The 13,123-nt window shown below is 37.3% G+C and overlaps 1 protein-coding gene across 1 annotated transcript in view; it reads right to left on the bottom strand.

Moving 5' to 3' along the window:
* LOC120625259 (neogenin-like) overlaps window positions 1-12,670 on the bottom strand; it is a 120,819-nt gene extending 108,149 nt beyond the window's left edge. Inside the window, exon 1 of the mRNA XM_039892266.1 lies at window positions 12,521-12,670. Coding sequence (XP_039748200.1) covers window positions 12,521-12,605 — 85 coding nt within the window. The 5' untranslated portion in view covers window positions 12,606-12,670. The remainder of the gene's footprint in view (window positions 1-12,520) is intronic.
* Between the last annotated feature and the right edge of the window lie 453 nt (window positions 12,671-13,123).

Below are 13,123 nucleotides of genomic sequence, written 5' to 3'. Positions count from 1 at the left end.
GTAGACACATTTTAAAACATCAATACTCCCATTTTCGCCTCTTTTGCTAAAAGCTAGGCTAGTTAGAGAAATGGCTATACTTCATATACTAAAATATGCAGTGTCAAAAATTATAAAAAATATTTAAAACCTGCTAATTAAGTCCTGCGGTAATACAACATTTCTATAACCCATTTTAATATTTAAATTTACTTCTTTGTAATGAAAATAATTATTTTTTTCCATATGAATTATATCTATAACCATTCCAACTGTCATGTCAATAAGATATCATTAATAATGACCTCTATATAAGGTTGTGACGGCTGAACCTATTTCTACCATAAAGGTACGTTTTTTTTACCTTTTTAGTCACGGAACCCTAAAAAGAGATAAAAAGTAATAAACATCGATGTCGTTACAAAACCAGTTCAATATTTTCTTCTTTTTTATTGTAGAGGTTTCCCATTCATTAAAACCGCAGGATACAACTTTTGTGTCTTCACAGATATTATGTTTAACCAATACCTACCTATATACGAGTTGGTATGTATGTCATATTATATATGAAGTGGGATGAAGTGCTCATTACTGGTTCCGAGGCTACGATGAAAATTAATTTATAGAACTTTTTTTACCCGATAACGGTAGGTTAATGAGTTAAGTTAGTAGTGTGTATATATATAACTTAACTCATTGACCTACCGTTATCGGGTAAAAAAAAATTCTATATATATATATATATACGTATAATACATATATAAATGTTCCACTTTTCTGTAACCTCTATTGAGCGGATTTTATTATTTTGGCTGCTGTTGGCTTCATCTTAGCTACCCAAGTGTCCTTACTATCTATGTGACGTCTCCAAATAAATTGACTCCCCGAAAGTGAAGCCGAAGTCCAGCCACGGGGCTATCAAAAGTACGAAATGTATGAAATGCGCTTTTTTGGGAGTTCGGGGTTTCTTTGTTAGTCGCTCGTTTTGGGCCGATTTTTTACCCATTTAGTTGCTTACCCAACGATATCGACTAATATGTCGTGCTGCTGTTAAGCCACATTATATTGATGCAGTCATTTTCTATAGGGAATTCAAAGTAATTTTAAATAAGGCAAAACGGGAGTAGGTCCACGGGACAGGCATTTGCGATTGCCAATGTTTACGTGATTGAAAATTTCAAGTAGTGAGCGATTAAACCTCCAACAGCAATATTATTCGCCGACACCTGTTCAGTCGTTCGTTTAAATACTATCTGTACTAAATATGATAGGTTTGTATAGGTTTGTATTATTTGGACTTGCGTACTATTGAAAAATCTTTACGTTGGTATCTGATTTATTGAGGTAGGTACAGACAATGAAGCAGTACGCTGCATCGCGTAATTAACGTGGGCAAAGCCGAAGCGTTCATCTAGTTTATTAAATAAAATATCTTAGTTATTTACCCTAACCCGTTACGAGGCATGGCAGTTTTATTCAACGCATATTATCCCTACTAGATTTCTACGCGGCATCGTAACAAACGTTTGAGGTAACTAGCTAAAACCAGACCACATCAGACAAAATTCAGAAATGATAAATTGCCGAATTAACGATGCGGGGATAACGATAGGGGGATCGTTCCTAGGACGTCCAACTTATAAGACAATAGTGACCGTGGTGGTCGCTATTGTGACCAGTGCGCCAGAGGTCGACAAATATAGGAAATTGTTATTGTAAGTGTTAAAATGAGTAGGTATATTTCGTTTTCCCTTAATAGTATCCCCCGCCATCACTCTATGAATAAGGATTTTTTTTGTTTAAAAGTAACGTTGTGTAGAGTACCATAGCAGTTGAGTATTGGAAGGTACGTAATTAGGCGCGTAGGCGGTAGGTATTCAAGCGAAGATATTTGTCTGAAACGACGACGCGGCGCGTGCCCGCCACTCCCTTGCTACGTGGCCTGACTGGCAATAACTAACTTGAACGACTGCGGATGAAGCGGTGATAGCGTAGCGGTTTACAATTCGGCGTCCCTTTCGGGAGGACGGAGTTTGATACTTGGTACGCACCTCTAAACTCCGGAGATGTGCGTTTTAGGAAACCCATACCATTATTATTATTTGTTCTCATAGGCGTGTGTGAAGTCTAGCAATCTGTTGGATCTAAAAGGAAACCCTTGCCCAGTAGTGGGCCGGTAATAGGTTGATAATGATGATGATGAGCGACTGCGAATGATAGCGTTTATTATTTGGGTTCAGAAGAAAATTATATACTTTCCAACTATTTACTTATGGTACCTCGTTTTCCCAGTGATAAGCATGCCTATGAATCAGTCCTGGGTCCAATATATAGTGAACCTAGTATTAATACAGTTGGTTAAACAAAGGAAGGATTGACCAACTTTATTAAAACTAATTCGGCAGGTATGACTCGGGTCTCGTTTGGTCTCAATTCGATTTTCTATATTTTTAACGCTGACACTGTAAAAAACTGAACTGAACTTTTGAATACTGGCTTGATAAACATCAGGTTGGATGGATCAATGTAAAAGTCACATGTATATTATAAAGGTATATAAATAATATTCTATGACAATACACACATCGCCATAGCGCCAAAGTAAACGTAGCTTGTGTTATGGGTACTAAGATAGCTTAGGAATATTTTCATGAATATAATACAAATAAATACTTAATACAAATAAATACTTATAATATACAAATCACCCACTGAATAACATTAATGTTCATCACACAAACATTTTTCCGTTGTGGGAATCGAAACCACCGCCTCGGGCTCAGAAAGTAGGATCGCTGCCCACTGCGCCAACCGGCGCTTGTCAGGTATGTAACTTTTTTTTTATTCTACTAAAAGTTAAGTGGGAGAATACTCGAAACAACTGAAGCAATTTTGACGGCAGTTTCACAAGTATGTAGAGAAAAGCGTATTCAAAGATAACAATAAATATGAAAGATAAAAATATATAAAATAGTTTGTGTAATAATTAGGCTAAAAAGTTTGTCTAATTGAACACTTTAATCTCTGGAACTGGCGGTCGGATTACAATTTTTTTTTATAATTTTGTAGCCCAATTCTAGGGCAAGGTTGTTGGCTATTCAACATAACGATCTTAAGGAGCCGAGAGAAAGAAGTAATAGCACAGGAGGACGATGCGACCCGGTGGGTTGCGAATGAAAGTTTGTATGGAAAAAATTACTTACCATAAGTTGAAAGCGGACAAAGTCTCGGGAAACGCGTTAAAAGTCGCGCTAGGTACTAATATCATAGATAAGAGAGTTGTAATAACTTATAAATAATAACTAGTCCGACAGGACGGCGTGTCTGTGCAGATAGCAGTAAGTGAGAAAACGACATGTCAACATTACATATACGGTCGGATAAAGAATGTTATTTCAGATTGGTATTACTTGTACTTCTATATAATATCTATATAAAGCAATTACCCCTTTTTATTTGATAAGAAAACATTGAATAAAAAACTAGAAGTGCTCTTTGTTTGTCCAAGGCGGTTTCAATTATTTATTTTTTTAAAAGGTGCATGTGGTTTGGCCAGATCGAAAAATTGTTAACAGCAGATAAAGAACGTTCTAGAAATACTTAGGTAGACTAGGTAGTAATGTAGGTCTGGCAGCTCTAAGTTGGGACCTGCTCAACCGATATAAAATTACACGATATAATCTCAATGTAGTCCGATCTAATTTTGGGATCCCATGTGAACTATATTACCTTAATGTTAAAACCAATTTAACTCAGGCAGAATTAAATTGGCTGAGAGATTCAGGCATTTCAGGCTAATAGTAATTGAATTCGGTAGAATTGAAACAAAAAAATTGATTAGGTATCTCACCCTAAAGATAATTTATTTAAAGGCAGCTACTTTCTAAACAGAACGTGTAGTTTCCCATCCATACAGGGATGACCGAGTAAAACATAATCGTTTCCACATTGCGCACTTCTCGAACAGGATAAATGTAATTAAAATAATAATTCAGCATCGGAACTAGAAATATCTCCACCTTGCGCGGTTATCTGCGACTGGCTTCTGTCGAACGCAGGATACTGAGTGGCTGCAATTATATCAACCAATAAAAACCAATTATATATGGAATCACTAGCTCTTGACTGTGTCTCCATCCGCGTTTGTTTCGGTTTTTAAAAACCGGAATTTATTCCCGAGCTCAAAGGTTTCATGTTCCATGCCCTTCTCCAGGATCTAAGCTAATCTTTAGCCTTAAAATATGTATGTACAAGATCAAAAAATTTGTGTACTTATGTACACGCGTTATAACTTATAGTTAGTTCTCTGGGGTAACAAGATAAAAATCTTTCGCCTTATTCTACTTTTGTAGAAAAAACGACACAAATATAGAAAAATGGTATTTAATACATTGCAAGCTTTATAATAACGCATTATCTAGATATCTCATTATTGGACAACAAATTTCACTCAACATTAAAATTTGAGATATTTGTACACCTGAATCAATTAAATCACAGAAATCAGCCCGCAGACTTTCGACAATTGAAAGCGTACAAACCTTTTTTAAAAAAACTTAAATGTTGTCTATAGCTAACTTCACGGTGTCGGGTTTTTGTAACGGTGTGACGATTGACTGTGTGAAATAGTGTATGCGTATAGAAGTAGAGTGAGTTGACGGCGGAAGTGGAAAAATGCAAGGATAGTGTGACTAGAACCTAGAGGAAGAAGTTCAAGAAGGAAAAAAAGTGTTTATTTTCTATTTCCTTAAAAAAAACATAAAACTGACATAGAATACTTCATTCCCTGGATAATACAAGTTTCCTTTGAAAGCAGAAATTCGACATTAATATGATATGTTGGCGATGCGGACACAGTCATAAGTCAGGGCCAGGAATCCAACCGATTCGAGCGTTATTTTCAATTTCGCTGTTATTATTACGAATGCCTACGGAATTGCGACCGAGGCGGTTCTGTCTGTACGTGAGGGGCCGCTGGGAGATGAGCAGAATAACTTAGGTTTGTGACATCCGAAATGTAGTTATTTTCCCCGATGTTGGATACTGTGGCAGCGTCATTGGTTTAGTGCTTAGCGTGCTTGATCACAAAGTACTGGGTTCTAACGGTTGTTCAACCATTCTATTGGTCTTGATGGAATGGAAACATAATCCATAGCTTGCTTCCTGCAGAATATGTACTTTCTATGTATAGTACTCCAGAACTGTACGTACTTCAGAACTGCACTACTGTCTGTATAAACTCTCCAAAACCCTTTTGTTATACCGATCTTTATGTATAATTGTTTGACATAGTTTTCATCCTGTAGTGGGGCATAGGATAATTCATAGCCCCGACATACTAAAGAGTACTCCGGAATTTTTAAAGAAACCGAACGAATGTAATCAAGAATTGAGTTAAATAAATATGAAACGAAATAAAATAAAGGATTGACAATGCTAGTATGTATCCTTGCCCAGGTGGCTTTCACATAAAAACGCTTATTTCGAAAGCTATCGCAATTATATAACTACACTCTGAAGTTAACCCCCTCGGCCTTTGTCAGGATTCCGTAAAATAATTTTCCCTTTCCCATTCTACGTAAAAAAAAAACATTTCCCCAGCGAGTTTTATTTTGTGCTTTAGGTAACTGAAAACAAAGGCTTATGAAGTAGGTCTGTGTTTGTATTGCGATACTGAACCCGTAAAAGGAGTCATAGAGTTTTGTGGTGAAACAAAACTTGTTGTTTTTGGGAACAAAGGGACCTATATATTTAAATTTAATCATTAAAAATGCATTTATTTCAAGTAAGCCTTTTTCGTGAATTCTTAATTTCATCATCAAGTTTGTCTGTTTACAGTTGATCAGCAGTGTACAACCGGTTTGCGAGGCAGATTCTACCAACAAGATGCTAGCAATAAACAGAGCAGTTTCTATTTTCAAAGGCAACAATTTATAATTTTACAATTATTCTTTTATTGCATTGGATAGAAAGCGCTACTTTGCGGATATTCAATATATAATACATAATGAACATTAAGTTTAATTGTTAAATCAGTACGGTGAAATTTCTTCAATCTTTATACTCTACATCAGATCTTCCAAAATGTACTCTCTACACACGTTTCGGTCCGACATCGCGCATCCTCAGATGATGACTTTACAATGAATAATTGCTTAATCAATAATCATAGGAGGTAATATCCAGTGGGAGATGTGAGCGGAACAAACTGCTTCCAAAAAACTTTGTCATTAAAAAATTCATCAGTTGTATATTGTAACCTCGACATAATCAATGAGTTTTAACTTCGAGCTTCGATCGTTTAATATGCCCTATATCGACCGTTTTATCACATTGCTTTTACATATATATATATTGGAAAGTGCAAATCGACCTTCTGAATCATGCCATTACTCAACCACACAAATGTTTGCTGTACCTCTAGCATACGATATATTTTGCAGATGCTGTATAGCTTATATTCAATTCTATTAAAGTCAAACTTTGAGTTGTTTCTAAAGACATGCCCTTGCTTTAAGCCCGAACTAAATAACTAAGCAACTTGATTTTTGGCATAGAGCTAGTCGACGGACAGTAACCTAGCCCACTTTATATCCTAGGAAAACAAACAGCTACCACTGTATTTGAGCATATTGTACAGTTTCATCGTACATCTCTGCTCTACTTATCTATACCCACTTCTTTTATAAACGCGAAAATGCATCTGTCTGTTTGTTTCTTATGTTCAACACAACCATCTTCACACCGATAATCGCATCTTCTTCGATCTTGATAGAATCCGGCACAGAAATTTGACATTTTATAAAAAAATCATGACATACCGAGATCTGTAACAAAGGAAATCTCCTTTTTGTCCTTGGGCTATAAAATATTCAATCAGGCAATCTCGCAAGTGCCCGCACGAATAAGCGGGTAGAACATAAAAATGTTGCTTTAATGGCGCGACGGCGAATAATTCGCCTCAAAATATCCGGGCTTCGACGCTTTATGGGTTTTTTAAAGGCAATTAAAAAGACTCGCTTCCTAAACTTGTGGGTCGATGATGAAGAAATGTATTTTAAGAATGCTTTGCTGTACAATTTAGGTTTTCAACCTTAGACTTACAAAAAAGGAGGAGGAGACCCACAAGTTTAGGAAGCGAGTCTTTTTAATTGCCTTTAAAAAACCCATAAAGCGTCGAAGCCCGGATATTTTGAGGCGAATTATTCGCCGTCGCGCCATTAAAGCAACATTTTTATGTTCTCAATTCGTTTCTATTTTTATGTTTGTTAGCTCAGAACTCTGTGACTCAAGAGTCTTTTATAAACCAATTTATATAAAAATTGATTCTTTGAGACGGTAAAATTCCCATGTATGTAGTCCCATTTTCATCCGGTCAAAATTTGTTATTGTTGCTTTAGCTTATTCTTGGTTTTGTCATCTGTAAGCTTTATTCCCTAACCTGATCGAACACACTGCACCATCGCTGTGTTAGGTACAAGCTATTGGGTTCCCGTGGGAGCAGACCTTTAGGCTGGGAACACATGCGGCTCTCATATACTATGTTAGGTCCCGAATCCGAAGTTTTACGGCGCAATAAATTATACGTAGAGCTTTTGCCTCCTATTGCTAGTAGGTATTTACGATCCTAGAAGCTGTCTCAAAGACGCAAGAAATACCGAAATTATGATGCAGTCTAAGATTGCAGGCGGGCTAACTTTTTAGAGGGACGGGTACATACATACCCCTATTTGATTCTGCCGAGACGAGCCCTTATCGAGACGGCTGTTTGGCGCAGTGGGCAGCGACCCTGCTTTCTGAATCGAAGGCTATGGGTTCCATTCCTGCAACTGGTTTTTTGTGTGATGAACATGACTGCTTTTCATTTTCTGGTTGTTTATTTGTTTACTATAAAGTATTTTTTTATATTATTCAAAAAAAAATATTCATCAGTTATTTTGGCGATGTGTGTATTGTTGAAAACTTAGAAATATTGCTCCTGGCGGTATCAAACCTGGGTACTCCGCTTATAAGATCACAGCGCTCACAACTGCGCTACAGATCTTGACAAAAACTTTGTCATACCGGTATTCAAAGTACCAAATGGTATCCCCACCATATAATATAACGCTTTTAATGTACCCCGCCCGATGCATGTGAAAGTGACCTCCTGCTCCCAATTGTCACGCTTATCTCCGCTCGCATTCATGAGGTCACGTTTCCACCATTCCGAGCACAACAGAACTCATCGCCTTATCCTAAACGAGCTTTTGCCCGCACCTTCCTCCGCGTTTGTTTTTGTTTTTGAAGCATCCCGGAGTAACAGTTTACAAAACAAATATTTTTAAGTAAAAAAAAAACGGGTGCTTTTTAAAATAACTTTTACAATTACGTGTATCCCTAAAAATGGTTTCAACATTATGTGTAAAAAGAATCGTTTTTAAATTAGCAGTGCTAAAGCCATCGTATGACCAACAACACTACGGTGGACGTCGACCATGCTGTTTTGTTAAATAATGTAATGTTTGTAGGTTTTTGTATTACACAGCAACAAAGAAGGCAGAGTTGCAGAGTGCTTATTTCTGCTGCCAAGCAGCATGGTGTAATTACAAGCACATGAGCCTTAGCATCTACGCCGCAGGTTGATGGACACGTTGCGAAGTATTGCTCTGTATTTTAGGCGATAGTTATCCACTTAACATTAGATGGGCCATATTCTTGCTCCGTCAACAGGTTGATGGACACGTTGCGATGTATTGCTCTGTATTTTAGGCGATAGTTATCCACTTAACATTAGATGGGCCATATTCTTGGTCCGTCAACAGGTTGATGGACACGTTGCGATGTATTGCTCTGTATTTTAGGCGATAGTTATCCACTTAACATTAGATGGGCCATATTCTTGGTCCGTCAATAATTACTATACAAAAGGTTTCCATGCTTAGATAAAAATTCTACGGACAAATCTTGGTTAAGCAGCTGTCAGCCGTACAGTAAGTGCGATTATCTAGTTTTATGAAAGCACCATAATATCGGTATAAAAAGCGAGTGTAATTTGACGCGCGATCGAATCTGATTTATGTGAGGATCGTGACTGCTAAATGCGTTCTGATATTGTTGCTGAGGCAGTCACGGCGTTGCTTACGACTTCATTATGCCATTTTTTACCACCACATTATCCGTATCATATTTAATGTGGTTAGAACTTCGGCTTCACTTTCAGGAGGCCGAGTTCGAATCCACACCAGTCCCAGCACACACCTTTACCTTTTCTATGTGCATTTATGGAAATAGATCGTGAGGAAACCTGCACGTCAGAGAGTTCTCCATGACGTTATCAAAGGCGTATGAAGACCACCAATCCGCACTGGACTACCGTGGTGGAATCATGCCTTAACCCATCTCATCCGTTCCTGGTAATGGGTTGATATCAAATATGATGATGATATTTCTCACAATGGTAAATCGGAAGCCTGGGATCATACTAGAAATATAAAGTGTTAAAATTGCCGAGTGCGTTTAGTCGTTAGCATGTTAAATAAAAGAAAACGAGGTCCTGGGTTCAAATAACAATCTTACATCGTCTCACAGTCGGATTTACGTGTATAACTACGGTAATTTTAGTGTGTTTCTTGTTAAGCTCACTTCCCATTTGTATATACAGGCATTTGATTATGACACGTTAATAACCCAGCGCTGGATAAGTTACTGACATTTCAAAGCTTTGACCAATGATGTACTAAGAACAAGAGACGAAGCACCGTCGCAAAGTGGAGCCACTGGGCAAGTTAGAAAAGCACTGGCTGTTCCAAAACACTTACCTATTCCCATCGCAAAATGCCTTTCCGTGTACACAAATAGTACTAATGTAGCAAGAAAATCAAATAAAAGTTATTAATATCCAAATCAATTAAAGGTAGGTATGCGTGCATATTACTAAAACTATACGTTCGCCGTTTACTGCAATCCCACAAGCAAGTGATGATGTAGCCTACGATGGTAGCGGGCTAACCTGTTAGGATTATGGCAGTTATAATGTTGCACTCCTCATCGGTGTCGTCCCTGAACTTAGTAAAATTATAGCCACGGCCGACTAGACCTGAGACAACTTGTAAGATAAACTTCGACAGATCACCTTATTTCTTTAGGCTCTCAGCAAGATTTGCTCACTCGCAATCGAGTTATTTTCGCTTATCAAACTCTGTGTCTGTCAAAGAAAAATAGGCCTAAAAACACTCGCGTTAAAGGCACAAATCCTGTATCTCTGAGTTTTTTTTTACAAACGTTCTTTCATAAGCCAGAGCTAACAAAATACAGGCAAATTTGACGATTAATGAACCAGTAAATATGATCCATTTTACTCAGATGTTCAAGTATTCCATACTCGAAAACGACTTCTCGATTGCGATCGAGCTAATTTTTTAATAAGGCTACTGATACATATTTATTACGTAGGAATTATATGAATACTCATCATATCTCACGGCCGTGTGCATAGATTCCGTTATACGCGACTGCTCTAGAACCTAGTTGTATCTCAATGTGATAAATGCACAGCGAATGCTCAGTTATGCACGACTGTAGGTGATTCGCATTTTGACCGACATTCGGAATGCCCACGCTAAATACCTACCTACCAGTTCCACGGTACCCACTATCGCAAATTGCTATGCTGCAATCAATGGTCAAACACTGATTGCTTAAGTCTTCCAAGTTAGTTACAATTTACAGCCGAATTTAGCAATCTAACTAATCTTTCAACGAATTTAGTAGTGGTATCTTCAGTGAACAATGGGAAAAGGACAACACTAAGAAATTCAATCTACCACCTGGTTTAAGATTGATTAATTAATAATTTCCGGTGCTCTTGTAACATAAATAAGTGTCTTTGTTGCTTTGTTCATCATTTGCGAAGCAAGGGTCATGGATTGTCAACAATGTGTGATTTCTTAACCTCCTTGGGGCAGTGGCGAGCGCTTTTTTTTTTTTAATAAGTGGAAGGTTCCGGGTTCGATCATTTAGCAATTAGATTATCGATCAATTTGTTTATTTACATTTCTCCTACCTAATTCAATTTTTTTTTTTTATTCTTTTATTCTGCAATCAGTTCTCTACTATGAGCAGATGTGTTCTTAGATATTTTAATTATTTTATGATAATTTCCGATTGGAAATAGCTCTTTGGATTAATTTGATCTTGGAGTCGCAGGCGGAGCCCCAGAGCTGTAATCCATATGTCCATGTGGGTTTGAGTGCTGTTTTGTATATCAGGAGTTTGTTGTCTGTAGACAGCTTAGAGTTTCTAGCAAGCAACCAATAGAGTCCTCGATATTTTAAGTTTAGTTCGACCCGCTTCGTTTGGATATGTTTTTTCCACGTGAGTTTACGATCCAAGTGCATACCCAGGTATCTTACACACCGAGCGTGGGGATCGTTGTTATCAAGTTTAATTGGAGGGCAATCACCTGTTCTCAGAGTAAAAGTTATGTGCAGATATTTTGCTCGACTGGCCGTTATTCTCCACTTATCCATTTAAATCTGGGTCTCTAGAAAGCTTTTTTCTAGGATTTCAGTTGCTCTAACGGAATTTGTGTGAGAAGCAAGTACTGCAGTATCATCAGCAAAAGTTGCCACAGTGTTGCCACACACATTGGACTTTGAGGTAAATCTACAGTAAATAATGTGTAGAGAACTGGGCCCCATACAGAACCCTGAGTCACTCCAGCATTGATATCATAGAATCCAAACATACATTCGTCTTTCCTAATTTTAAATATTCTACACGTAAGGGAGCCCTAATCAACTAAATAAAATTTGAGTCCGTCATTCTAATGTAACGCGCAACGCGTCTATAGGTAGGTACCTACCTAGTCCTACTTAAAGTCGTCTAAGACGCGTGAAGTCTTATCAAGAGATCATATCAATATTTAAACGATTGCTTGCTTATTCTGTTACGTAGGTAACACTTTAGGAGCCGAAGCTAACTAACTTTAGAATTAATTCCGAAACAATCTTTTACCGAAATAAATAGCTAAATAGCGAATAATTCAGTAAAAAATTAAAGTACAAAGTTTAAAAAAATCACCACCCGTCGTTGTTTGCATTTCAGCTAAAGGATTCCAATTAATAGGCTATAAAAACATCGTACAAAATATCGGTTTTAATTAGACGAAAACACTCAATAAAAAGTTATTTACTTTGCGCGGCATCTTAACATCTCGGAGTCGATTATGGACTTCAACAGAACCCTAAAAGTAATAAATAGCTCCCTAGCGGCCCTCGTACATCAAGACGACATTAATGTGTAGCCATAATTAAATAGCCCCATAAAAGAACCGTAGTAACGTAAATAAATGTCTAACTCCTCCTTGTAAGTAAGCAAACATACCATTCCTAGCAGTTAACATTAGAAAATCTTTTATTACGGAAACTAACCACAAAATTAGGCATTTAAAAGGAATTTTATAGTAACTGACGGTTAATTTAACTATAGCTCTGAATCACAACTTGATAAGCTCGCCGATCGATATTTAATAAGTAATATTTATAATGTAAATGCTCACCTTGGGTGCACGTAAACAAATGTACAGAAACGAGCAAGAAAATCCAGTTTCCAACGCCAAAACGACACATTTCTGTCCGACACATATTGAAACACACTAAAATGACACTTCCCTTAAGGTTTTAATTCATCATAATCACATTTTCACACAAAAAACGTAAAAAATTTGTGCGACACATTAGACGACGCAATGCCGAAGCGAAGGCATAAGAGCCGCCATTTTCGTCGACTGAAACAAGTGCGTTCGGAAACCCAACTCGAACTCAATAACCAAAGGTCATTGTCCCGAACAATCGCGTTAGGGTCTAGTGTGAAGTTGTTTGACAAATATGCGCTTCGTACGAACCGAAGATAGCAACAGTTGCAACTGAGCATAGACATTTTAAAATTTTCTTAATATTCTAGCGTGCCACCCACGCTCAGACGCTTGAAATTGAAACTACTGAAATAACCATATTATGATAAAATAATTAAATCCAACCCCTAACTAACGTGTTGGATGAAAAAACAAATATTACATTACTTAAAACCGGAAAGTATAAAAACCGGTAAGATATTACTTGTAAATTGTACGGTTGTCGTAACAGCACTTAAGCGACATCAC

Source organism: Pararge aegeria, chromosome 7, assembly GCF_905163445.1.
Source record: "Pararge aegeria chromosome 7, ilParAegt1.1, whole genome shotgun sequence".
Taxonomy (NCBI): Eukaryota; Metazoa; Arthropoda; class Insecta; order Lepidoptera; family Nymphalidae; genus Pararge; species Pararge aegeria.
Note: the sequence above shows the minus strand (reverse complement) of the source record. Positions and strands in the feature narration are given on the sequence as shown.